Here is a 25,000-nt window from a genome sequence, read left to right as displayed (position 1 = left end):
TCAGAAACTTTCTGTCCAAAAATGACGCAGAAAAATTAATCCATGCTTTTGTTACTTCTAGGCTGGTCTACTGCGATGCTCTACTTTCCGGCTACCCGGATAAAGCACTAAATAAACTTCAGTTAGTGCTAAATACGGCTGCTAGAATCCTGACTAGAACCAAAAAATTTGATCATATTACTCCAGTGCTAGCCTCCCTACACTGGCTTCCTGTTAAGGCAAGGGCTGATTTCAAGGTTTTACTGCTAACCTACAAAGCATTACATGGGCTTGCTCCTACCTATCTTTCCGATTTGGTCCTGCCGTACATACCTACACGTACGCTACGGTCACAAGACGCAGGCCTCCTAATTGTCCCTAGAATTTCTAAGCAAACGGCTGGAGGTAGGGCTTTCTCCTATAGAGCTCCATTTTTATGGAATGGTCTGCCTACCAATGTGAGAGATGCAGACTCAGTCTCAACCTTTAAGTCTTTACTGAAGACTTATCTCTTCAGTAGGTCCTATGATTAAGTATAGTCTGGCCCAGGAGTGTGAAGGTGAACGGAAAGGCTGGAGCAACGAACCGCCCTTGCTGTCTCTGCCTTGCCGGTTCCCCTCTTTCCACTGGGATTCTCTGCCTCTAACCCTTTTACAGGGGCTGAGTCACTGGCTTACTGGTGTTCTTCCATGCCGTCCATGGGAGGGGTGCGTCACTTGAGTGGGTTGAGTCACTGACGTGGTCTTCCTGTCTGGGTTGGCGCCCCCCCCTTGGGTTGTGCCATGGCGGTGATCGTTGTGGGCTATACTCGGCCTTGTCTTATGACGGTAAGTTGGTGGTTGGAGACATCCCTCTAGTGGTGTGGGGGCTGTGCTTTGGCAAAGTGGGTGGGGTTATATCCTGCCTGTTTGGCCCTGTCCGGGGGTATCATCGGATGGGGCCACAGTGTCTTCTGATCCCTCCTGTCTCAGCCTCCAGTATTTATGCTGCAGTAGTTTATGTGTCGGGGGGCTAGGGTCAGTCTGTTACATCTGGAGTATTTCTCTTGTCTTATCCGGTGTCCTGTGTGAATTTAAATATGCTCTCTCTAATTCTCTCTTTCTCTCTTTCTGTCTTTCTCTCGGAGGACCTGAGCCCTAGGACCATGCCTCAGGACTACCTGGTATGATGACTCCTTGCTGTCCCCAGTCCACCTGGCCGTGCTGCTGCTCCAGTTTCAACTGTTCTGCCTGCGGCTATGGAACCCTGACCTGTTCACCGGACGTGCTTGTTGCACCCTCGACAACTACTATGATTATTATTATTTGACCATGCTGGTCATTTATGAACATTTTAACATTTTAACATCTTGACCATGTTCTGTTATAATATCCACCCTGCACAGCCAGAAGAGGACTGGCCACCCCTCATAGCCTGGTTCCTCTCTAGGTTTCTTCCTAGGTTTTTGGCCTTTCTAGGGAGTTTTTCATAGGGAGTTTTTCCTAGCCACCGTGCTTCTTTCACATGCTTTGCTTGCTGTTTGGGGTTTTAGGCTGGGTTTCTGTACAGCACTTTGAGATATCAGCTGATGTACGAAGGGCTATATAAAAATACATTTGATTTGATTTGATTTGAGAGGGGGAAGCCAGGGTGCTGTAACCCCGGATGAAGTGGCGATAGAAATTAGCAAACCCCAGAAAACATTGCAGCTGCACTCTGGATGTGGGTTGAGGCCAATCCACCACCGCTCTCACCTTGTCGAAATCCATCTGAATATTTCCTGCAGCGATGACGTATCGTAGGAAGGGGATGGTGGAACGATGGATTTCACATTTCTCTGCTTTAACAAAAATCTTGTTCTCCAGGAGATACTGGAGGAACTGTCGGACGTGGAGGACGTGCTCTTGAGCTGACCGGGAAAAAGCGAGGATGTCGTCGAGATAGACAAACACGAACCGGTTCAACATGTCACGGAGCACATTGTTGACCAGGGCCTGGAACACTGCGGGAGCTTTGGTCAGTCCGAATGGTATCACCAGGAACTCGTAGTGCCCGCTAGCTGTGTTAAAGGCTGTCTTCCATTCGTCTCCTTCCTGTATCCGAGCCAGATGGTAGGCGTTCCGAAGGTCCAACTTCAAGAAGATGGTAGCCCCCTGGAGAGGCTCGAAAGCCGAGGAGATGAGTGTTAGCGGGTAACTTTTTTAACCGTGATGTCAGAAAGGCCCCGGTAGTCGATACACGGACACAGGGTTTTGTCTTTTCTCTCCACAAAGAAGAACCCTTCTCTGGCGGAGGAGGCAGATGGACGAATACTTCCAGCTTCAAGAGTCCCCAATGCACCTTTCCATAGGACCCGACAGGGACTAAATCCACCCCCGAGGCGGTGTTGAAGGTCGATAGTGCAGTCGTAGGTCGATAGCGCAGATGGAGGAAGAGATGTGACGCAAGCCTTGTTGAAAACCTCCTTGAGGTCCTGGTACTCTGCGGGAACAGTGGAGAGATCCGAGGCTTTTCCCAAGCCAGCAGAAATACATTCCGAAGCAGGCTCCGCTGACTTCAGACAATGCACGTGTCAGTACTGGCCCCAACCCATGTAGATCCAGTAGCCCAGTCGATCAGGGGATTGTGCCTCTGAAGCCACAAAAACCACAAAACCACAGGTACATAAGGTGATTCAATGAGCAGGAACTGTATAAACTCACTGTGATTACCTGACACTCGCAGGTCGATAGGAACCGTATTGTGGGTACCTCTGACAATCCAGCTCAGTGACGTCCATGGGAATGGACGTAGCTGGAGATACCCAGCTACGACCGCTACGACACCAGGGTAATGTCCATAAAACTCTCATCAGCCCCAGAGTCAATGAGCACACGGAGAGATTTGGACCGGTCACCCTACAGCAGGATGGCATGAAGAGGGTTACGAGTAAGGGGAGATTGGAAACTTCCTGTATGGCTCACCAGCGTACTCTTACCTACCGATGAGCATGTTTTTTTTAATCCCCTTTACTCCCCAATTTTGTCGTATCCAATTGGTAGTTACAGTCTTGTCTCATCGCTGCAACTACCATACGGACTTGGGAGTGCGAAGATCGAGAGCCATGCGTCCTCTGATACATGACCCAACCAAGCCGCACTGCTTCTTGACACAATGCCCGCTTAACCCAGAAGCCAGCCACACCAATGTGTCAGAGGAAGCACCGTACACCTGGCGACTGTGTCAGCGTGCATGCGCCCAGCCCGCCACATTTGTCACTAGAGCACGATGGGACAAGGACATGCCTGCCGGCCAAACCCTCCCCTAACCCGGACAACACTGGGCCAATTGTGCGCTTCCCCATGGGTCTCCCGGTCATGGTCGGCTGCGACAGAGCCTGGACTCGAACCAGGATCTCTAATGGCACAGCTAGCAACTGCGATGCAGTGCCTTAGACCACTGCGCCACTCGGGAGGCCCTGAGCATGGTCTTTTAATGGACAGGTAGATATGTAATGCCCTGTAATACAACAATACAGACAGCTCTTGGTGCTCAGTCAGGAGACAATCTAGCTCTGCCCAGTTGCATGGGCTCCGGAGGAGATGAGTCGACTGCCCTCTGTGATTCCCGAGAGAACTCTGGAATCACTCAGAACTCCTCAGAGGCGAGGTGGGAATCGTGGACGAGCGAGTGTGACCGGGAACAGACCTCTCCCTCCTACATTCCCGTAGCCGCCCATCGATCCGTATGGTCAAGGCTATGAGAGAGTTGAGGTCCATGGGCAGCTCCCGGGCTGTGAGCTTGTCTTTAACCACCTCGAATGAATGTGTCAAACAGGGCTTCCGGGTTCCAGGCACTCTTGGTGGCAAAAGTGCGAAAATCCACTGCGTAGTCTGCCACGCTACGGGAGTCTTGACACAGTTGAAGTAGCTTCTGAGCAGCCTCTCTCCCAGACAACAGAGAATCGAACACCTTTCTTAGGTCCGCCATGAACTCCTCCAGACTGAGGCAAACAGTGGATTGTTGCTCCCACACCGCCGTAGCCCAGGCAAGTGCTCTCCCAGACATGAGCGTTAGCAGGTACGCTATCTTCGAGTGGTCCGAGGGAAATTAAGAAGGCTGCAGCTCGAAGATGAGAGAGCACTGGGAGAGAATCGCCCGGCAGGTTTCTGGATCTCCCACATAGCGTCCCGGAGGAGCTAAGTGGGGTTCACTGGAAGTCAGGGTAGGCTGGGGAGAATCACCACTGGTAGGAGGGTTACTGAGAGTCTGGGAGGTGACCGTAGTGGCTTGCTGCCTGGTAGATAATCCGCGGAATAGCTCCAGTAATGCATTGAAAGCGTGGTCATGGTGTTCCACCAAGATCTGGAGTCTTTCCATAAGGCTTTGAAGGAACTCTTTGTGTCTTCCAATGGTGGCTCCTTCGAAGGAGACAGCGTTACAGAGCTGGTCTGAGTCTGTTGGGTCAGTCATAGCTAGTTCGTACTGTCACGACTCAGGATAAGACCCAGATGCAGACACAGGAGGCAGATAGTTCTAATCTCAGAAGGTTTATTTTAACACAGGGGGAAGGCAAAGGACAGTTCGAGGGCAGGCAGAGGTCAGTAATCCAAGGCAAAGTCATTCAGGGATAGAACGGCTTGCAGGCTCAGGGCAGACAGAATGGTCAGAACGGGGAAGACTAGAAAACAAAACTAGAGAAACAGGAAAAACGGGAAACACGCTGGAACTCCCTGACACGATGAACCAGCATTGACAAACAGAAAAAGCAGGTATAAATACACAGGAGATAATAGGGACAAAAGGGAGACAACTGGTGGGGGATGGAGACAAGCACAAGACAGGTGAAACAGATCAGGGTGTGACAGAAATTGAAACAGGTCCGCAATGCTTCATGCTAGAAACAAGTTGTAAAATACAGTGCATTCGGAAAGTATTCAGACCCAGTGGCGATTTTAGCGTATAAATCTTGGAGCAAAAATTATATAAATAAATGTGGGATGTATGCCAGCGAAGCCACTACAGAACACAACACTAAACAATGCATGAATTGCACTATAACGGTGACAAACGGTGCCCACAAACTGTTAGGGCCTACATAAAGCTGTCCCAACACCTTACCACTGCTACACCTGGCTATCAGCGGAGCCTTGTCTGGCAGCGAACCAGTTCATTCAGCCTCATTTACTGCCTTTAAAAAAAACATAGCTGGTTTCCCGAGTGGCGCAGGGGTCTAAGGCAACTCAGTGCTAGAGGCGTCACTACAGACCCTGGTTCGATTCCAGGCTGTATCACAACCAGCCATGATTGGGAGTCCCATAGGGCGGCGCACAATTGGCCCAGCGTCTATATAAGGTACCACACTGGACAGTGCATGTCAGAGCAAAAACCAAGCCATGAGGTCAAAAGAATTGTTCGTAGGGCTCCGAGACAGGATTGTGTCGAGATCTGGAGAAGGGTACCAAAACATTTCTTCAGCATTGAAGGTCCCCAAGAACACAGTGGCCTCCACCGTTCTTAAAAGGAAGAAGTTTGGAGCTGGCTGCCTGGCCAAACTGAGCAATCAGGGGAGAAGGGCCTAGGTCAGGGAGCTGACCAAGAACCCAATGGTCACTCTGACAGCGCTCCAGAGTTCCTCTGTAGAGATGGGAGAACCTTCCAGAAGGACGACCATCTCTGCAGCACACCACCAATCAGGCATTTATGGTAGAATGGCCAGACAGCTGTCTTGTTAGACTTTTGACATTATTGATCATAGTCTGCTCCTGGAAAAACATATGTGTTATGGCTTTACACAGTTACTTGCCTAACAGAACACAGAGAGTGTTCTTTAATGGAAGCCTATCAAATATAATCCAGTTAGAATCAGGAATTCCCCCAGGGTAGCTGTTAAGGCCCCTTGCTTTTTTTCAATTTTTACTAACGACATGCCACTGACTTCGAGTAAAGCCAGAGTTTCTATGTATGCGGATGACTCAACGCTATACACATCAGCTACTACAGCGACTGAAATGACTGCAACACTCAACAAAGAGCTTCAGTTAGTTTGAGAGTGGGTGGCAAGGAATAAGTCAGCCCTAAATATTTCTAAAACTAAAAGCATTGTATTTGGAACAAAACCCTCACTAAACCCTAAACCTCAACTAAATCTTGTAATAAATCAGGTGGAAATTGAGCAAGTTGAGATGACTAAACTGCTTGGAGTAACACTAGATTGTAAACTGTCATGGTCAAAACATATTGATGCAGCAGTAGCTAAGATGGGGAGAAGTCTGTCTATAATAAAGCAATGCTCTGCCTTCTTAACAACACTATCAAGAAGGCAGGTCCTACAGGCCCTAGTTTTGCCGTACCTGGACTACTGTTCAGTCGGGTGGTCAGGTGGCACAAAAAAGGACTTAGGAAAATTGCAATTGGCTCAGAACAGGGCAGCACGTCTGGCTCTCTGATGTACGCAGAGAGCTAAAATTAATAATATGCATGTCAATCTGTCCTGGCTGAAAGGGGAGGAGATTTACTTCATCACTACTTTTATTTATGAGAGGTATTGACATGTTGAATGCACTAAGCTGTCTATCTAAACTACTGGCACACAGCTCGGACACACATGCATACCCCACAAGACATGCCACAAGAGGTCTCTTCACAGTCCCCAAGTCCAGAAGACTATGGGAGGCACACAGTGCTACAGTCGTGGCCAAAAGTTTTGAGAAGGACACAAATATTAATTTTCACAAAGTCTACTGCCTCATTTTGTATGATGGCAATTTGCATAAACTCCAGAATGTTATGAAGACTGATCAGATGATTTGCAATTAATTGCAAAGTCCCTCTTTGCCATGCAAATGAACTGAATCCCCAAAAACATTTCCACTGCATTTTAGCCCTGCCACAAAAGGACCAGCTGACATCATGTCAGTTGTTCTCTCGTTAACACAGGTGTGAGTGTTGATGAGGACAAGGCTGGAGATCACTCTGTCATGCTGATTAGGTTCGAATAACAGACTGGAAGCTTCCAAAGGAGGGTGGTGCTTGGAATCATTGTTCTTCCTCTGTCAGCCATGGTTACCTGCAAGGAAACATGTGCCGTCATCATTGCTTTGCACAAAAAGGGCTTCACAGGCAAGGATATCGCTGCCAGTAAGATTGCACCTAAATCAACCATTTATCAGATCATCAGGAACTTCAAGGAGAGCGGTTCAATTGTTGTGAAGAAGGCTTCAGGGCACCCAAAAAAGTCCAGCAAGCGCCAGGACCGTCTCCTAAAGTTGATTCAGCTGCGGGATCGGGGCACCACCAGTACAGAGCTTGCTCAGGAATGGCAGAAAGCAGGTGTGAGTGCATCTGCACGCACAGTGAGGCAAAGACTTTTGGAGGATGGCCTGGTGTCAAGAAGGTCAGCAAAGAAGCCTCTTCTCTCCAGGAAAAACATCAGGGACCGACTGATATTCTGCAAAAGGTACGGGGATTGGACTGCTGAGGACTGAGGTAAAGTTATTTTCTCTGATGAATCCCCTTTCCGATTGTTTGGGGCATCCGGAAGAAAGCTTGTTCGGAGAAGACAAGGTGAGCGCTACCATCAGTCCTGTGTCATGCCAACAGTAAAGCATCCTGAGACCATTCATGTGTGGTGTTGCTTCTCAGCCAAGGGAGTGGGCTCACTCACAATTTTGCCTAAGAACACAGCCATGAATAAAGAATGGTACCAACACATCCTCCGAGAGCAACTTCTCCCAACCATCCAGGAACAGTTTGGTGACAAACAATGCCTTTTCCAGCATAATGGAGCACCTTGCCATAAGGCAAAAGTGATAACTAAGTGGCTCGGGGAACAAAACATCGATATTTTGGCCAGGAAACTCCCCAGACCTTAATCCCATTGAGAACTTGTGGTCAAGCCTCAAGAGGTGGGTGGACAAACAAAAACACACAAATTCTGACAAACTCCATGCATTGATTATGCAAGAATTGGCTGACATCAGTCAGGATGTGGCCCAGAAGTTAATTGACAGCATGCCAATTATATTGACTCTTTGCATCAACTTCATGTAATTGTCAATAAAAGCCTTTGACCCTTATGAAATGCTTGTAATTATACTTCAGTATTCCATAGTAACATCTGACCAAAATATCTAGACAGTGAAGCAGCAAACTTTGTGGAAATTAATATTTGTGTCATTCTCAAAACTTTTGGCCACGACTGTACATAGAGCCATGACTACATGGAACTCTACTCCACATTAACTGACGCAAGCAGTAAAATTAGATTTAAAAAACAGATAATAAAACACCTTATGGAACAGCAGGGATTGTGATGCAACACAAACATTGGCACAGACACACGCATACACACACACACACACATACGATAACATACGCACTATACATACACATGGATTTAGTACTGTAGATATGTGGTAGTGGTGGAGTAGGGGCCTGAGGGCACACTGTGTTGTGAAATCTGTGAATGTATTGTAATGTTTTTAAATTGTACAGTGGGGCAAAAAAGTATTTAGTCAGCCACCAATTGTGCAAGTTCTCCCACTTAAAAAGATGAGAGAGGCCTGTAATTTTCATCATAGGTACACGTCAACTATGACAGACAAAATGAGGAAAAAAAATCCAGAAAATCACATTGTAGGATTTTTTATTAATTTATTTGCAAATTATGGTGGAAAATAAGTATTTGGTCACCTACAAACAAGCAAGATTTCTGGCTCTCACAGACCTGTAACTTCTTCTTTAAGAGGCTCCTCTGTCCTCCACTCGTTACCTGTATTAATGGCACCTGTTTGAAATTGTTATCAGTATAAAAGACACCTGTCCACAACCTCAAAAAGTCACACTCCAAACTCCACTATGGCCAAGACCAAAGAGCTGTCAAAGGACACCAGAAACAAAATTGTAGACCTGCACCAGGCTGGGAAGACTGAATCTGCAATAGGTAAGCAGCTTGGTTTGAAGAAATCAACTGTGGGAGCAATTATTAGGAAATGGAAGACATACAAGACCACTGATAATCTCCCTCGATCTGGGGCTCCACGCAAGATCTCACCCCGTGGGGTCAAAATGATCACAAGAACGGTGAGCAAAAATCCCAGAACCACACAGGGGGACCTAGTGAATGACCTGCAGAGAGCTGGGACCAAAGTAACAAAGCCTACCATCAGTAACACACTATGCCACCAGGGACTCAAATCCTGCAGTGCCAGACGTGTCCCCCTGCTTAAGCCAGTACATGTCCAGGCCCGTCTGAAGTTTGCTAGAGAGCATTTGGATGATCCAGAAGAGGATTGGGAGAATGTCATATGGTCAGATGAAACCAAAATATAACTTTTTGGTAAACTCAACTCGTCGTGTTTGGAGGACAAAGAATGCTGAGTAGCATCCAAAGAACACCATACCTACTGTGAAGCATGGGGGTGGAAACATCATGCTTTGGGGCTGTTTTTCTGCACAGGGTCCAGGACGACTGATCCGTGTAAAGGAAAGAATGAATGGGGCCATGTATCGTGATATTTTGAGTGAAAACCTCCTTCCATCAGCAAGGGCATTGAAGATGAAACGTGGCTGGGTCTTTCAGCATGACAATGATCCCAAACACACCGCCCGGGCAACGAAGGAGTGGCTTCGTAAGAAGCATATCAAGGTCCTGGAGTGGCCTAGCCAGTCTCCAGATCTCAACCCCATAGAAAATCTTTGGAGGGAGTTGAAAGTCCGTGTTGCCCAGCGACAGCCCCAAAACATCACTGCTCTAGAGGAGATCTGCATGGAGGAATGGGCCAAAATACCAGCAACAGTGTGTGAAAACCTTGTGAAGACTTTCAGAAAACGTTTGACCTGTGTCATTGCCAAGAAAGGGTATGTAACAAAGTATTGAGATAAACTTTTGTTATTGACCAAATACTTATTTTCCACCATAATTTGCAAATAAATTCATAAAAAATCCTACAATTTGATTTTCTGGAATTTTTTTTCTCATTTTGTCTGTCATAGTTGAAGTGTACCTATGATGAAAATTACAGGCCTCTCTCATCTTTTTAAGTGGGAGAACTTGCACAATTGGTGGCTGACTAAATACTTTTTTGCCCCACTGTATAAACTGCCTTAATTTTGCTGGACCTCAGGAAGAGTGCTATGGCAGCAGCGAATGGGGATCCATAATAAATACAAATACTCAGTAAAAGGCACATGGCAGCCTGAATGCCAAGTGCCACATCTGGAGGAAACCTGGCGCCATCCCTACGGTGAATCGTGGTGGCAGCATCATGCTGTGGGGATGTTTTTCAGCGGCAGGGACTGGGCGACTAGTCAGGATCGAGGGAAATATGCACGGAGCAAAATACAGAGAGATCCTTGATGAAAACCTGCTCCAGAGTGCTCAGGACCTCAACCTGGGGTGAAGGGTCACCTTCCAACAGGACAACAACCCTAAGCACACATCCAAGACAACGCAGGAGTGGCTTTGGGACAAGTCCCTTAATGTCCTTGAGTGGCCCAGCCAGAGCCTAGACTTGAACCCGATCGAACATCTCTGGAGACCTGAAAATAGCTGTGCAGCGACGCTCCCCATCCAACCTAAAAGAGCTTGAGAGGATTCGCAGAGAAGAATGGGAGAAACTCCCCAAATACAGTTGTGCCAAGCTGGTAGCGTCATACCCAAGACTCGAGGCTGTAATCGCTGCAAAAACCTGTTTTTGCCTTGTCATTATGGGGTATTGTATGAAGATTGTTCAGGAATAAAAACGAATTATTCAATTTTAGAATAAGGCTGTAAAGTAACAAAATGTGGAAAAATGCTGAATACTGAATCTGAATACTCTCCGTATGCAGTGTATATTGTTTTGTTTCTTTGACATTCAGAGACTGAGCTACAACCTATAGCTTACGAGACCAAAAATGGATTTTGCTTGAGAAGTAATCCAATTGTGTTTCTATGAATTGATTAAGCGATTCACTTTCTGTAGAATAGATGTTTAAACGCAGACAGCTTTTGAGGTAACACTTGTTGGGTTAAGCAACAGAAGAAGAGTAGCCAGCAGTTAAAGCTTGAATTTTTCTGCGTCCGTAGTCGAACTCTAATTCTTACAGGACGAAATGTCTACAACTACATATCTAAGGCTGGTGATCTGTCCAATAAGTGAGGGTAAACCGTAGGCATATTCTCTGCCTTCCACTTTATTTAATTATTATTTGGAATATATGGGTAACTTTTCTCAAGCATTCAAGGAGGGTTTAAGTGAATATATATTTTTCTTAAGGGACGGCCATACATTTATTTCAGAGTTCTGATTTTCTCCATGGAGGTAACCCTTATTAATAACATTTACTCCCTAACCTGCCACTGATTCAGACATAGGGCTCCAGGTGAGTCTGGCAAATTATTTTTATTTAATCAGGCAAGTCAGTTAAGAACATATTCTTATTTACAATGACGGCCTACCCCGGCCAAACCCTAACGACACTGGGCCAATTGTGTGCCGCCCTATGGGACTCCCAATCACGGCTGGTTGTGATACAGCCTGGAATTGAACCAGGGTCTGTAGTGACACCTCTAGCACTGAGATGCAGTGCCGTAGGCTCCCGAGCGGAGCAGCGGTCTATGAGTGACAAACTACCAACCGGGGGAGGAAACGGTAAGCTACTCCACTTGCACGTTGCGCAGGATAATGGTTTGTACTGAACAATACGTTCCCCTAAAACATTCAAACAGGTGTATATTCATTCAGCCGGACGAAACAGGGAGACATGAATTTGTCCAATAATTTGCAAAACAGAGTTTGGACTAATAATAAGCCTACACCCCAGACACGTATGCGTGCAGCGTTCTCCAACCGACAACTCCCTGTTTTTCAACGTGTCGTTCAGAACAGCACCGTTTACATTTAATTCAACTTTGCAATGTTTTTTTCATACTGAAAGCAGACCAGACCTGTTCTCAGATTTGAGTAGGCTACACCTGCCCTAGACCAACTAGTTTGTAACTAGCATTCGATTGAAAACTAATTGTAGACAAAATTCCTTTCATGATTTAGGCCCATTCAAACAGGCAGATTTTACTGAGGTAACGTGACCCTTCCAAGTGACTATTATTCCAATAGTACTAAAATGTTGCCATGGTTAATCCTAGAGGCCTACATACTGTGTAGGGCTGAAATCTGAACTTTGGCACCACCAAGTGGAGGCAAGTGTAGACATTTCAAGTCAAATGCATAATTTGCTCCTTCGTGCACAGCCCTGGTCTAAAAGGCTTGAGGGGGTTCCTGAAATCCTCAGAGATGTGTCTATCATGGACTCCGTCACTGCCATCTTTACATATCCATCTGCCCCTCTTATGAATAAGACTGCATTAATCACAAATGCTTGATTTCACCATGTACATGCATGCTGTGGTTGTAATAGAATTTTACAATGGCTTCATCTCTTATAAGGCTGCAATATTTTCAGTTCTGCGTGTGACATTTCAGCAAGTAACAAACTGCATCTGAACAGCATTGCCGCTAAGCTACACGACTGTCCATTTATTATGTGGGTTGGTTTGAAACCATTTGCCTCGATATGGAATATTGGATTTAAACATTTTACATGAGCAGTAGGGAATTTCCAAATACACTCATGAAGTAATGAAGCGTGAGACTTGTTTTGGTAAGAATGGTTCCATTTTATTTACATTTACTCCCGTGCCATGAGTTTCTGCTTCTTCAGCTTCTTCTGAGAAACCTGCAAGACAAAGAATGTCAGACCAACATATACACCATACCAATTCTAATACCCACATACAAACAGAATGACAAATGTAAATGCGGGGTTGCTCAGTCTCGTTCACATTTCTTTTCATGGGTAATCCAAAGGTGTCCTAAGAAAGTCATCATTGCAACCATCTCATACAGGAATGTATAAAAACCATAATGGTAAGGTCTGATTAGACTTCATGATTTATGATGCCAGAAGGACAGTAAACCATTTTGTTCCTATCTGCAGAACTGTTGTTCCTTCTAATGACGCTGTGAAAGAGTAAATATTATGAGAAAGATACTAAGCAGATTGTGCAAAAGGCTTTGACGCATGTGCACCTTTTTCTTAGTGGCGACCTCCTCCTCTGGTTTGGGAACAATCTGCTCCTTCTCTGTGAGGATCATCTCAATGTGGCATGGAGAGCTCATGTAGGGGTTGATGCGACCGTGGGCACGGTATGTGCGCCTGCGCATCTTGGGGGCCTTGTTCACTTGGATGTGCTCAATCACCAGGGAGTCTACATCCAGACCCTGTCAGAATAGAGCAAAGACAAACCGGTCAACAAGTAAATCATACACTTAGTTGTCAGATATATACACAGTACTTAATACATACCAAGTTAGATTGGTCATACAAGAATCATGACGACTCTATTCCAAGATCATTTTCATGGTTAACGGTCATTGCAATCATGAAATGTGTGCATTACACAGCCTGAACACAAATAAAAGAACAAATCCCAAACATGCAGACTTTGCTACAAGCTTGATAGCATCATACTTTCACCCATCTCTCCACTAGGGCTAGGAATTGCCAGGGACTTCACAATACGATATTATCACTATACTTTAGGTGCCGATGCAACATGTACTGCGATTCTATATGTATTAAGATTCAATACTGATTCTATTGAGATTCCATGGTCCAAACACATTGCTCACCATGTTTACAGCAGAGGGACAAGAGAAAGCCACGTAAAAGGTACTACTCTCCACTACAGGCATGGCACAATAAATCTCAGGCCTAGCAAATAACTCAACTTTACCTTAAGCTCAGCGTTGCTCTCAGCATTCTTCAGCATGTGGAGAAGGAACTCCGCGCTCTTCTTGGGCCAGCGTCCCTGTGTCCAGTCAAACTGCTTGGCCTGCAGAGGAAAGGTTGTCAGTTGTGCATAACAGACTGGGCCAGAATAAGTGACCCCATTTCTGGTCCCCATTGGGACAGATTAATGTAGACATAAGTGCAAATGTGTGGTTGCTCAGCCTCATTCATGTTTCTTTTCATGGGTAATCCAAAGGTGTCCTAAGAAAGTCATCACTGCAACCATTTCATTCAGGCACGCATTAAAAAAACATGACTACGTGCAAGGTCCCACTACTTTTAAATGGGAAATATAGGAAAGAGTTAGCATTCTCATAAAGATACCAAGCAGTCTCCCCTAAAGCCATTTCAATAGAGGCTAGGTCAACTATAACTGAAGCTCACCTGGGCACACCTGCCAACACCCCCATTGTAGCGGCGGAAGGGAACACACTGATGCTTGACGGTAACATCCTTCAGGTACTTGGTGGCCTTGCGGATGTGCATGCCTTTGATGGCCTGAGCTGTCTCACGGGTGTTCTGATGGGAAAAACAAACAAAAAAAATCAACATACTGTAGTAACTACATATAAATAACATGTCAAAAAGGTTGGCCCAATAGGCATGGATTCAAAATTGCTCTGTTATTTGTTAGATATTGTCACATTTGATTCCAAAGGTCTCCAATGTTGTCATCATAACAAAGCACCACACCTTTAAGTCTGTACTCATTTATGTCTATCAATAAATACCAATTACCACCAAATGCAACTCCCACATTGATATAATTAACTACAGTGGACAACCAGACTGAAATGAACTTCGTGTCACTCAGTTAGAAAAGACAATGCCTTACCTTGAAGTGAACCCGGAGATTAGAGCCCCTCGACTTGCATGCTGTGGGGGGGGGGGGGAAATCCAGCAATAATCAGTGCGGTCACCAAAAAAGTATGGTGATTAAACAATGATACGTTTACGAACATGCGGTTGCTCAGCCTCATTCATATTTATTTTCATGGGTAATCCAAAGGTGTCCTAAGAAAGTCATCATTACAACCACTGCATATAGGTACGTATGACTTAATATCATGGGTAATTGCAAGGTCCGTTAAGACTTAACCATGCATGCTGCCAGAAGGATAGTACCTAGCTAGCATTAGCGAGCTAGCCAATGAATGAAGCCAGGGTGACAATTACCACCCGGTAGATACTCACACTTAGTCGGGTTCTCGGGGTCAAGCGAATAGCGGACCATTTTCAGAGATCTGCAAACGATAAAAGGTTTGTTAGTTTGTAACAGACCGGTACCCTAATCGGCGAACGTGTCAGTGGGTTGTTTGAGAAAATAAATCCGACATACTGGAGGATGCGCTACGTGTTAGTTAGCTAACGTCAGCATAACTAGAACGTTTCTGCTTTAGTTCCAACAAATAAATCACATAACTACATCAATACGACAATGCATTTTTATAAAGATTCAGTCGTAGGACGTTTTCTTGTTGGTAGCAAAGGTAAAAATGGCTGGAAACCGGCGTGCTACATCGGGCCAAGAAAATCACCAATATTACAATATTTTCTTGAAAAGATACAATCATGAACGCCGACGTTTCATGGTAGTAGTTGGAATACATGTAAATTAAACATTTAAAGAGTCGGGATGCCGTAGATATTGAAGAGATTAGATAGATTTTCGGACCCATTTGTATGTCTGTTCACTTACTTTCTCAGGCCGCGGAAGGGAAGAGGTAGAAAAGAGCATTCTGGGAGTAGAAGTCGTGAATGTCGTCTCGCGAGATTTTATGAAATTTCAACGGTTCTTTGGTGTAATTTCTGACAAGCATTTATTCCAATGGAAAGAAGAATATTGATGACACACTATTCTCTAACTACCTTCATATGTATCATATAACATCATACATCCTTATGTGCTTGTACTGTTATTTTGTACTGTTATATGTGTTCTCCCTATAGAAGAGACATATTGATATTTATACTTGGGATATCGCTTTTCAATAGGAAAAGTAAAAAAATCACTGGAGGACTTCTTTAACCCAAATATCTGTATCAAGTTTTAACAAATTATACTGTAAATATATAAACAGTACCAGTCAAAAGTTTGGACACACCTACTCATTCCAGGCTTTTTTTTATTTCTACTATTTTCTACATTGTAGAATAATAGTGAAGACATCAAAACTATGAAATAACACATATAGAATCATGTAGTAACCAAAAAAGTGTTAAACAAATCAAAATATATTTTATATTTAAGATTCTTCAAAGTAGCCACCCTTTGCCTTGATGACAGCCTTGCACACTCTTGGCATTCTTTCAACCAGATTCATGAGGTAGTCACTTAGAATGGATTTCAATTAACAGGTGTGCCTTGTTAAAAGTTCATTTCTGGAATTTCTTTCCTTCTTGATGCGTTTGAGCCAATCAGTTGTGTTGTGACAAGGTAGGGGTGGTATACAGAAGATAACCCTATTTGGTAAAAGACCAAGTCCATATTATGTCAAGAACAGCTCAAATAAGCAAAGAGAAATGACAGTCCATCATTACTTTAGGACATGAAGGTCAGTCAATCCGGAACATTTCAATAACTTTGAAAGTTTCTTCAAGTGCAGTCGCAAAAACCATCAAGCGCTATGATGAAACTGGCTCTCATGAGGACCGCCACAGCAAAGGAAGACTCAGAGTCATTAGTTACCAGAAATTGTAGGACAAATAAATGCTTCACAGAGTTCAAGTAACATACACATCTCAACATCAACTGTTCAGAGGTGACATTTATGAATCAGGCCATGGTCGAATTGCTGCAAAGAAACCACTACCAAAGGACACCGATAAGAAGAAGAGACTTGCTTGGGAAGAAGAGACTTGCCAAGAAACACGAGCAATGGACATTAGACCAGTGGAAATCTGTCCTTTGGTCTGATTAGTCCAAATGTGAGATTTTTGGTTCCAACTACTGTGTCTTTGCGAGATGCAGAGTTTGTGAACGGATGATCTCCGGCTGTGTGGTTCCCACCGTGAAGCATGGAGGAGGAGGTATGGGGGTGCTTTGCTGGTGACACCGTTTGTAATTTATTTAGAATTCAAGGCACTCTTAACCAGCATGGCTACCACAACATTCTGCAGTGAAACGCCATCCCATCTGGTTTGCGCTTAGTGGGACTATCATTTGTTTTTAACAGGACAATGACCCAACACACCTCCAGGCTGTTTAAGGGCTATTTGACCAAGAAGTGATGGAGTGCTGAATCAGATGATCTGGCCTCCACAATCACCCAACCTCAACCCAACTGAGATGGTTTGGGATGAGTTGAACTGCAGAGTGAAGGAAAAGCAGCCAACAAGTGCTCAGCATATGTGGGAACTCCTTCAAGACTGTTGGAAAAGCATTCCATGTGAAGCAAGTGTGCAAAGCTGTCATCAAGGCAAAGGGTGGCTACTTTGAATAATGTCAAATATAAATATATTTTGATTTGTTTAACACTGTTTTGGTTACTACTGTCACACCCTGATCTGTCTCACCTGTCCTTGTGCTTGTCTCCACCCCCCTCCAGGTGTCCCCCATCTTCCCCATTATCCCCTGTGTATTTATACCTGTGTTTTCTGTCTGTCTGTGCCAGTTTGTCTTGTTTGCCAAGTCAACCAGCGTTTTTCTCCTAGCTCCTGTTCTTCCCAGTCTGTTTTTCTCGTCCTCCTGGTTCTGACCCTTGCCTGTCCTGACTCTGTGCCCGCCTGCCTGCCTGACCATTCTCTGACCACCAGGTCAGAGTCCAAAATGGTACAGGGCAGCAGGCAGACTCGAGGTCAGGGTCAGGCAGAATGGTCTAAAATAAATATCAGAGCTCAAACCATCTGCCTCCCGTGTCTGCATCTGGGTCTCTCCTTGTGTCGTTATAACTACATGATTCCATATGTGTTATTTCATAGTTTGATGTCTTCACTATTGTTCTGCAATGTTTAAAATAGTAAAAATAAAGAAACCCTTAAATGAGTAGGTGTGTACAAACTTTTGACTGATACTGTATATATTTCTTTTTATGTCACGTGCACAAGTACAGTGAAATGCCTTTCTTGCAAGCTCCAAACCCAACAATCAATATCCATGAAGCACTAAAACTAATATACGGTAGAACAAAAACAAACAAGAAATTGAAATCAGAAGAACATGAGAAAGTAAGAAGGTCAGTTCAAATACCATATTTACAATGTGCAGGGATACTGGAGGGATAGAAGTAGATACTGTATGTGGGGCGGCAGGGTACCCTAGTGGTTAGAGCGTTGGGCTAGTAACCGAAAGGTTGCAAGTTCAAATCCCCGAGCTGACAAGTTATAAATCTGTTGTTCTGAACAAGGCAGTTAACCCACTGTTCTTAGGCCGTCATTGAAAATAAGAATTTGTTCTTAACTGACTTGCCTAGTTAAATAAAGGTTAGAAAAATGTACAGTATAGTAAGGTGATGTTATTGGTTGTGATCCTCAATGTCAAGATATATAAATCATCGAGCAGTATCAAAATATTATTCACATAAAGGTCATAGAGCCATATCTACTTTTTCCACATTTTGTTGTGAATGTATAATTGATTAAATTTAGATTTGGTGTCACTGGCCTGCACACAATATCCCAATGTAAAAGTGTTTTTAGAAATGTTTACAAATGAATTAAAAATGAAAAGCTGAAATGTCTCGAGTCAAGCCTAAATAAGTTCAGGAGTAAAACTTTGCTTAACAAGTCACAATAGGTTGCATGGACACACTCTGTGTGCAATAATAGTGGTTAATATTACTTTTGAATGACTACCTCATCTCTGTACCCCACACATACAATTATCTGTAAGGTTCCTCAGTCAAGCAGTGAATTTCAAACACAGATTCAACCACAAAGACCAGGGTGATTGTTCAATGCCTCGCAAAGAAGGGCACCTATTGGTAGATGAAAAAAACACAACAACAAAACATACATTGAATATCCCTTTGAGCATGGTGAAGTTATTAATTAGACTTTGGATGGTGTGTCAATACACCCAGTCACTACAAAGATACAAGTGTCCTTAACTCAGTTGCCGGAGAGGAAGGAAACCACGCATGGATTTCACCATGAGGCCAATGGTGACTTTTAAATTGTTACAGAGTTTAATGGCAGTGATAGGAGAAAACTGAGGATGAGTGTATATCCTGATGCCTTGTCACTTTACCCCTGCCTACATGTACATATCTACCTCAATTACCACATATCCCTGCACATTGATATGGTATTGGTACTACTTGTATATACTGTAGCTTCATTCTTGTGTTTTGTTTCTCATGCATTTTTTAAATTCTTCTTATTTAACTCTGCATCATTGGGAAAGAGCTTGTAAGTAAGCATTTCACTGTAAGGTCTACACCTGTTTTATTGGCACATGTGACAAATACAAAGTGATTTGATTTAATGTGTAATTGGCAGAACCAGAGTAAGAACTTCCATTCAAATACAGAGGGTAGAGAAACTAGCCTCTCGATTCTCATCAATAAGTAAAATGTGTGATATTCTGTTTCAGAAATGTTATTGGATGTGATCCTCAATGTCAAGATATATAAATCATCGAGCAGTATCAAAATATTATTCCCATAAAGGTCATAGAGCCATCATATCTACAGTAGTAGCACAGATAGAACAATGAGACAGATGTATAAAAATGTGAAGCATCAGCTTGGCGTTACCACGGAGGAAGCCCAGTGGCTGGCAGTAGGAAAAGATGGAACGAGATGGATTTTGGCCGAAATTCTGCTAATTTTCTCATCGATTAAACATTTGATCTCAATACAGGTTTCTGTTTCCAAAACTAGAATCTCTGACGAAAGTTTCCAAAAATGTTGTTGTTTAGGAGGGAAAAGGCTAATTGCATTGTTGCACACGCGCAATTCAGAGTATGCCTTCCCTAACAGACATATGCAAATGTATGCTAGAACGCGCCAATAGGATCTCGCTAGCTCGTGCTTGGCTCTGCCCACCTCCTTGCTTGTTCTTTCTACTATAACTAATTTGTTCGCATTTGAAACGACAGGCTGTGGTCTATTTTGGTTTAGTTATACAAATCTTTGGTAGTAGTGTGTAAAAAAAAGTAGAAATGAAAAAGACACAACAATATGGTAATATTAAAACCAGTAGTTGGCATACTTGTATTTTGTGCTTTATATGTTGTGTTGGGAGATGGTTTGACCAGCTACATATAAAATTGTATGTACACTCTCACATTGGCCAAGAGAGCCATGCACAACATTGCACTGTAAATAATGTTGAGAGAGGGTGGTGACAACTTGTGTCGACATACAAAAATAAAGATATTACACACAAAAGGTGTATTAACTTGTTTCTTCCATGTTTTAAACATATTGCAGTATCTCCCCATAGCAGTGAACAAACATCTTGAAATAAAGTCCTCTTCCAACATGACCACAAATAGTCTTATGAAGACTTAAAACTCAACACCTACAGAGGTCTTCTTTTTCTGTTTCCTTTAGAGAACATTATTATATTTTATTTACATACAATGATAATTTTTGAACAAGTCTAATGAGAAACCGAGTACCTTTCTTACTGAAGTTGAAATGGCATATCACATATACATCACACCATGGTTTGGTCAGGATATGTTAAAATGAAACATATTTTCAAATCCAGCTGAACTGGAATTTCCTTGGCATAAAGGCAGTCCACTGATCTTACATAAAACACCCAACAAAAATATAAAACACAACATGTAAAGTGTTGGTCCCATGTTTCATGAGCTGAAATAAAAGATTCCAGAAATGTTCCATTCACACAAAAAGCTTATGTCTCTCACATTTTGTGCACAAATTTGTTTACATCCCTGTTAGTGAGCATTTCTCCTTTGCCAAGATAATCCATCCACCTGACAGGTGTGGCATAGCAATAAGCTGATTACACAGCATGATCATTACACATGTGCACCATGTGCTGGGGACAATAAAAGGCCACTCTGAAATGTGCAGTTTTGTCACAAAACACAATGCCACAGATGTCTCAAGTTGAGGGAGAATGCACTTTGCATGCTGACTGCGGGAATGTTCACAAGATACTGACTGGTTTGATGATCCATGCCCTTAATTTTTTTTTTAAATAAGTTGTCTGTGATGCATATTTGTATTCCCAGTAATTTGAAATCCATAGATTAGAGCCCAATTCATTTATTTCAATTGACCAATTTCCTTATATGAACTGTAACTCAGTAAAATATTTGAAATTGGTGCATGTTGCATTTATATTTTTGTTCAGTATGTCTGTCATAATATGTAAGACCCAGCATTTACTTCATATGATACATCTGTCCATTCGCAAAAGGCTAAAGCAAAGAATAAGGTCTGTACATGGGTAATGTGTGTTCAGGAGTATGTGGTTCATGTATTTGGCTATACAAGACAGTATTTGGTTTACAAACAGCATGATAACGTAGGAGGTTCAGTCAGTTCTCTTTCCCACGTTCATCAATCACAACCTTGACATGTGGACAGGATAAGCAGCATTACGGGAAGTTAGAATGGGTAGCAGTCCAGCCAAGAGGTTTCCAACATTTCATGACACCACTAAGTAGTAAAGAGAGAAACCAGTCCAAGTCTTTGCCCACTCATCTCTCTTGTTGTTGAATTGATAGCATGGATAGGTTGATTTCCTGTGTTTCGTCTTGGGTAGGTTGTAGGCAGAGGTTTGTTAGAGTTTTGGAGGGCAGTAGAGAGTAGGACAGTTGGAAAAGATACTGCTTGTTGATGGCTTGCATGGGTCTTAAAAACAACCCAGGTTTGCTTTCAGCCAAAGTCCTTTAATACCGTCTTTGTCACCATGGCGAGGCATGTAGAAACAGCTGGATAACCTAAAAAAATTAAGGAGAAAAAAAAGGACAATATTAGACACTCTTACTTATAATTCGATACTTTGTCAATTACATTTCAACAGTAAATAGAAGGCTCTAAGCATCCAACCCTCTAGTTACCAACCTATGACCCTTTCGAGAAGGCCAATCCTGCATTAATATTTCAGGATACTTACAGTTATCTGCTCTGCTCCATCCAGCTGACGGTGCATATCTCTGTGACCTTGCATGGCTATGTGTCCAGTCAGGCTGCTGCCTGGGTAGGTTGAGGAGATTCAGAGGGAGAGCTGGGGTGTGGTGTTCAGACTCAGGAGTTGGCTAGAGAGGCAGGCAGCGTGAGGGTACAGTCAGACAGGACAGGACAGTAGAGGCTAGGCAGAAGGGCTCATTTGAGACAGGGGCTGACCACGGTGGGCGTAGGGGGGTAAACCAGTGCCACGTTGACCCGCTCCGAACCGTTCTTTGGGCAGATGATCTCAGTCAGCCCCTCGGGGCGTGGCTGGCTTAGCAGCTCACCTGAGAGAGCAAGAAGAGGGTGAGTTAGTTTATACAGTTGAAGTCGGAAGTTTACATACACCTTAGCCAAATATATTTAAACTCAGTTTTCACAATTCCTGACATTTAATCCTAGTAAAAATTCCACCTTAGGTCAGTTAGTATTACCACTATTTTAAGAATGTGAAATGTCAGAATAATAGTAGAGAGAACGAATTCAGCTTTTATTTCTTTCATCACATTCTCAGTGGGTCAGAAGTTTACATACACTCAATTAGTATTTGGTAGCATTGTCTTTAAATTGTTTAACTTGGGTCAAACGTGTCGGGTAGCCTTCCACAAGTTTCCCACAATAAGTTGGGTGAATTTTGGCCCATTCCCCCTGACAGAGCTGGTGTAACTGAGTCAGGTTTGTATGCCTCCTTGCTCGCACACACTTTTTCAGTTCTGCCCACAACTTTTCTATGGGATTGAGGTCAGGGCTTTGTGATGGCCACTCCAATACCTTGACTTTGTTGTCCTTAAGCCATTTTGCCCCAACTTTGGAAGTATGCTTGGGGTCATTGTCCATTTGGAAGACCCATTTGCAACCAAGCTTTAACTTCCTGACTGATGTCTTGAGATGTTGCTTCAATATATTCACATAATTTTCCTCCTCATGATGCCATCTATTTTGTGAAGCGCACCAGTCCCTCCTGCAGCAAAGCACCCCCACAACATGATGCTGACACCCCCATGCTTCACGGTTGGGATGGTGTTCTTCGGATTGCAAGCTTCCCCCTTTCTCCTCCAAACATAACGATGGTCATTAAGGCCAAACAGCTCTATTTTTGTTTCATCAGACCAGAGGACATTTCACAAAAAAGTATGATCTTTGTCCCCATGTGCAGTTGCAAACCGTAGTCTGGCTTTTTTATGGTGGTTTTGGAGCAATGGCTTCTTCCTTGCTGAGCGGCCTTTCAGGTTATGTCGATATAGGACTCGTTTTACTGTGGATATAGATACTTTGGTACCCGTTTCCTCCAGCATCTTCACATGGTCCTTTGCTGTTGTTCTGGGATTGATTTGCACTTTTCGCACCAAAGTACGGTCATCTCTAGGAGACAGAACGTGTCTCCTTCCTGAGCGGTATGACGGCTGCGCGGTCCCATGGTGTTTATACTTGCATACTATTGTTTGTACAGATGAACATGGTACTTTCAGGTGTTTGGAAACTGCTCCAAAGGATGAACCAGACTTGTGAAGGTCTACAATTTTTTTTTCTGAGGTCTTGGCTGATTTCTTATGATTTTCCCATGATGTCAAGCAAAGAGGCACTGAGTTTGAAGGTAGGCCTTGAAATACATCCACAGGTACACCTCAAATTGACTCAAATGATGTCAATTAGCCTATCAGAAGCTTCTAAAGCCATGACATCATTTTATGGAATTTTCCAAGCTGTTTAAAGGCACAGTCAACTTAGTGTATGTAAACTTCTGACCCACTGGAATTGTGATACAGTGAATTATAAGTGAAATAATCTGTCTGTAAACATTGTTGGAAAAACGACTTGTGTCATGCACAAAGTAGATGTCCTAACCGACTTGCCAAAACTATAGTTTGTTAACAAGAAATTTGTGGAGTGGTTGAAAAACAAGTTTTAATGACTCCAACCTAAGTGTATGTAAACTTCTGACTTCAACTGTATATAATACTTAATTATCTAATTGACTGAGAGATTATTTATCCAATGATATCAGGAAATGGTGGATTTTGTACAGGAGCTCAAGTCAATGTTTTGCCAAGATTGAAAGAGATTTGATCTGTAAAAAAACAACAGTTCTTTATTTGTTCCCTAGATGGCGATTTGACTTCATTACCACTGATTTCCAGAGCCCACTACAGAGCAAAATGAGCACAGTAACCACATGTTCAATTCCTAGAGACCACTGGAGTGGAGGACTCCATCACCAGGCTTAATAACTGCAGATCAACTCATATTGAAAGGGTTTGTCCTCATCAGCAAAATCACAAGGCACTGCCAGGTTGTTGGGGAATGTGTGTGTAAGTGAGACAAAGAGCCTGTATGTGTGTGTTTGACTGTGAACGTGCATGTGTGTGTTAATTATACAATTTCCTGTAGTCAAGACCGTTTCCTGACTACCAGCACAGAACAGGCAGACACTTCAGCAGTAGAGTGACTTCAGAAAGTATTCACACCCCTTTATTTTTTCCAAATGTTGTTGTGTTACAGCCTGAATTTTGTATTTATTAAATCAAGATTGTGTCACTGATCTACACACAATACCCCATAATATCAACGTGTAATTTTGTTTGTAAAACATTTGACAAATTAATAAAAAATGAAAAACTGAAATGTCTTGAGTCAATTAGTATTCAATCCTTTTGTTATTGCACGACTAAATAAGTTCAGGGGTAAAAATTTGCTTAACAAATCACATAAGTTGCATGGACTCATTCTGTGTTCAATAATAGAGGTTAACATGATTTGCGCGACTGCTTAGTTCACTTGGTTCACTGGTTCACTAGACAATATGGCAACCCTGAAAGACCTCTTCCCTCCATTTCAGAACAATAGCAGTACCAGAGCAGGTGCAGCATGACTGAACAGAATCAGGAAAACAGCAAAAAGCTAAAACAAACATCCCAATTCCTTCATCCTCTGCTGCATCCTTAATGGAAGGAAACTAGTTCTAAAAGTAGTCCTGAGTGGCACAGCCATGGTTCCTCCAAACGCTGTCAGCCAGTCCACAACTAACAGGGTATGGGATGTTGTGCAGGAGTTTGTTTGTGATGCTGGGTATTGGTCTGATTGAGGCAGGCAGAAACAATGGGTTGTTACATCATTCGTCACTCAATAACATTACG

The 25,000-nt window shown here is 43.3% G+C and overlaps 2 protein-coding genes and 3 non-coding genes across 5 annotated transcripts in view; all 5 read right to left on the bottom strand.

The window, feature by feature from the left end:
• Positions 1-12,574: 12,574 nt before the first annotated feature.
• LOC106568161 (large ribosomal subunit protein uL22) lies at positions 12,575-15,542 on the bottom strand. The gene is made up of 7 exons (XM_014138243.2): positions 15,473-15,542; positions 14,968-15,017; positions 14,609-14,649; positions 14,158-14,292; positions 13,718-13,816; positions 13,011-13,202; positions 12,575-12,657 (listed from the first exon to the last, which is right to left on the bottom strand). Exons 2-7 carry the CDS (start codon positions 15,005-15,007, stop codon positions 12,610-12,612), a joined length of 555 nt encoding a protein of 184 aa, XP_013993718.1. The 5' UTR covers positions 15,008-15,017; positions 15,473-15,542; the 3' UTR covers positions 12,575-12,609.
• Positions 12,745-12,814, bottom strand: LOC123726259 (small nucleolar RNA SNORD58). Its single transcript, XR_006758650.2, has one exon. It is a non-coding gene; the product is annotated as a small nucleolar RNA SNORD58 (small nucleolar RNA).
• Positions 13,926-13,995, bottom strand: LOC123726258 (small nucleolar RNA SNORD58). Its single transcript, XR_006758649.1, has one exon. It is a non-coding gene; the product is annotated as a small nucleolar RNA SNORD58 (small nucleolar RNA).
• LOC123726260 (small nucleolar RNA SNORD58) lies at positions 14,739-14,808 on the bottom strand. Its single transcript, XR_006758651.1, has one exon. It is a non-coding gene; the product is annotated as a small nucleolar RNA SNORD58 (small nucleolar RNA).
• A 4,357-nt stretch (positions 15,543-19,899) lies between the features above and the next one.
• The window catches only part of LOC106568162 (malignant fibrous histiocytoma-amplified sequence 1 homolog), a 37,502-nt gene continuing 32,401 nt past the window's right edge, over positions 19,900-25,000 (bottom strand). Inside the window, exons 2-3 of the mRNA XM_014138244.3 lie at positions 21,814-22,153; positions 19,900-21,637 (exon numbers count right to left, since the gene is read on the bottom strand). Of these exons, the coding sequence (XP_013993719.1) occupies positions 22,023-22,153 (131 nt within the window). The 3' untranslated portion in view covers positions 19,900-21,637; positions 21,814-22,022. The remainder of the gene's footprint in view (positions 21,638-21,813; positions 22,154-25,000) is intronic.

The sequence above is a fragment of the Salmo salar genome, chromosome 13 (assembly GCF_965601325.2).
Source record: "Salmo salar chromosome 13, fSalSal1, whole genome shotgun sequence".
Taxonomy (NCBI): domain Eukaryota; kingdom Metazoa; phylum Chordata; class Actinopteri; order Salmoniformes; family Salmonidae; genus Salmo; species Salmo salar.
This window is presented reverse-complemented; position numbering and strand designations above follow the sequence as displayed.

Coding starts and splice junctions, on each gene's coding strand:
- LOC106568161 (XM_014138243.2), bottom strand. CDS start 15,007: ATGGTCCGCTATTCGCTTGACCCCGAGAACCCGACTAAGT. Junction 14,293..14,608: donor ATCTCCGGGTTCACTTCAAG/GTAAGGCATTGT, acceptor TTTTCCCATCAG/AACACCCGTGAGACAGCTCA. Junction 12,658..13,010: donor AGGTCGCCACTAAGAAAAAG/GTGCACATGCGT, acceptor TTTGTCTTGCAG/GTTTCTCAGAAGAAGCTGAA.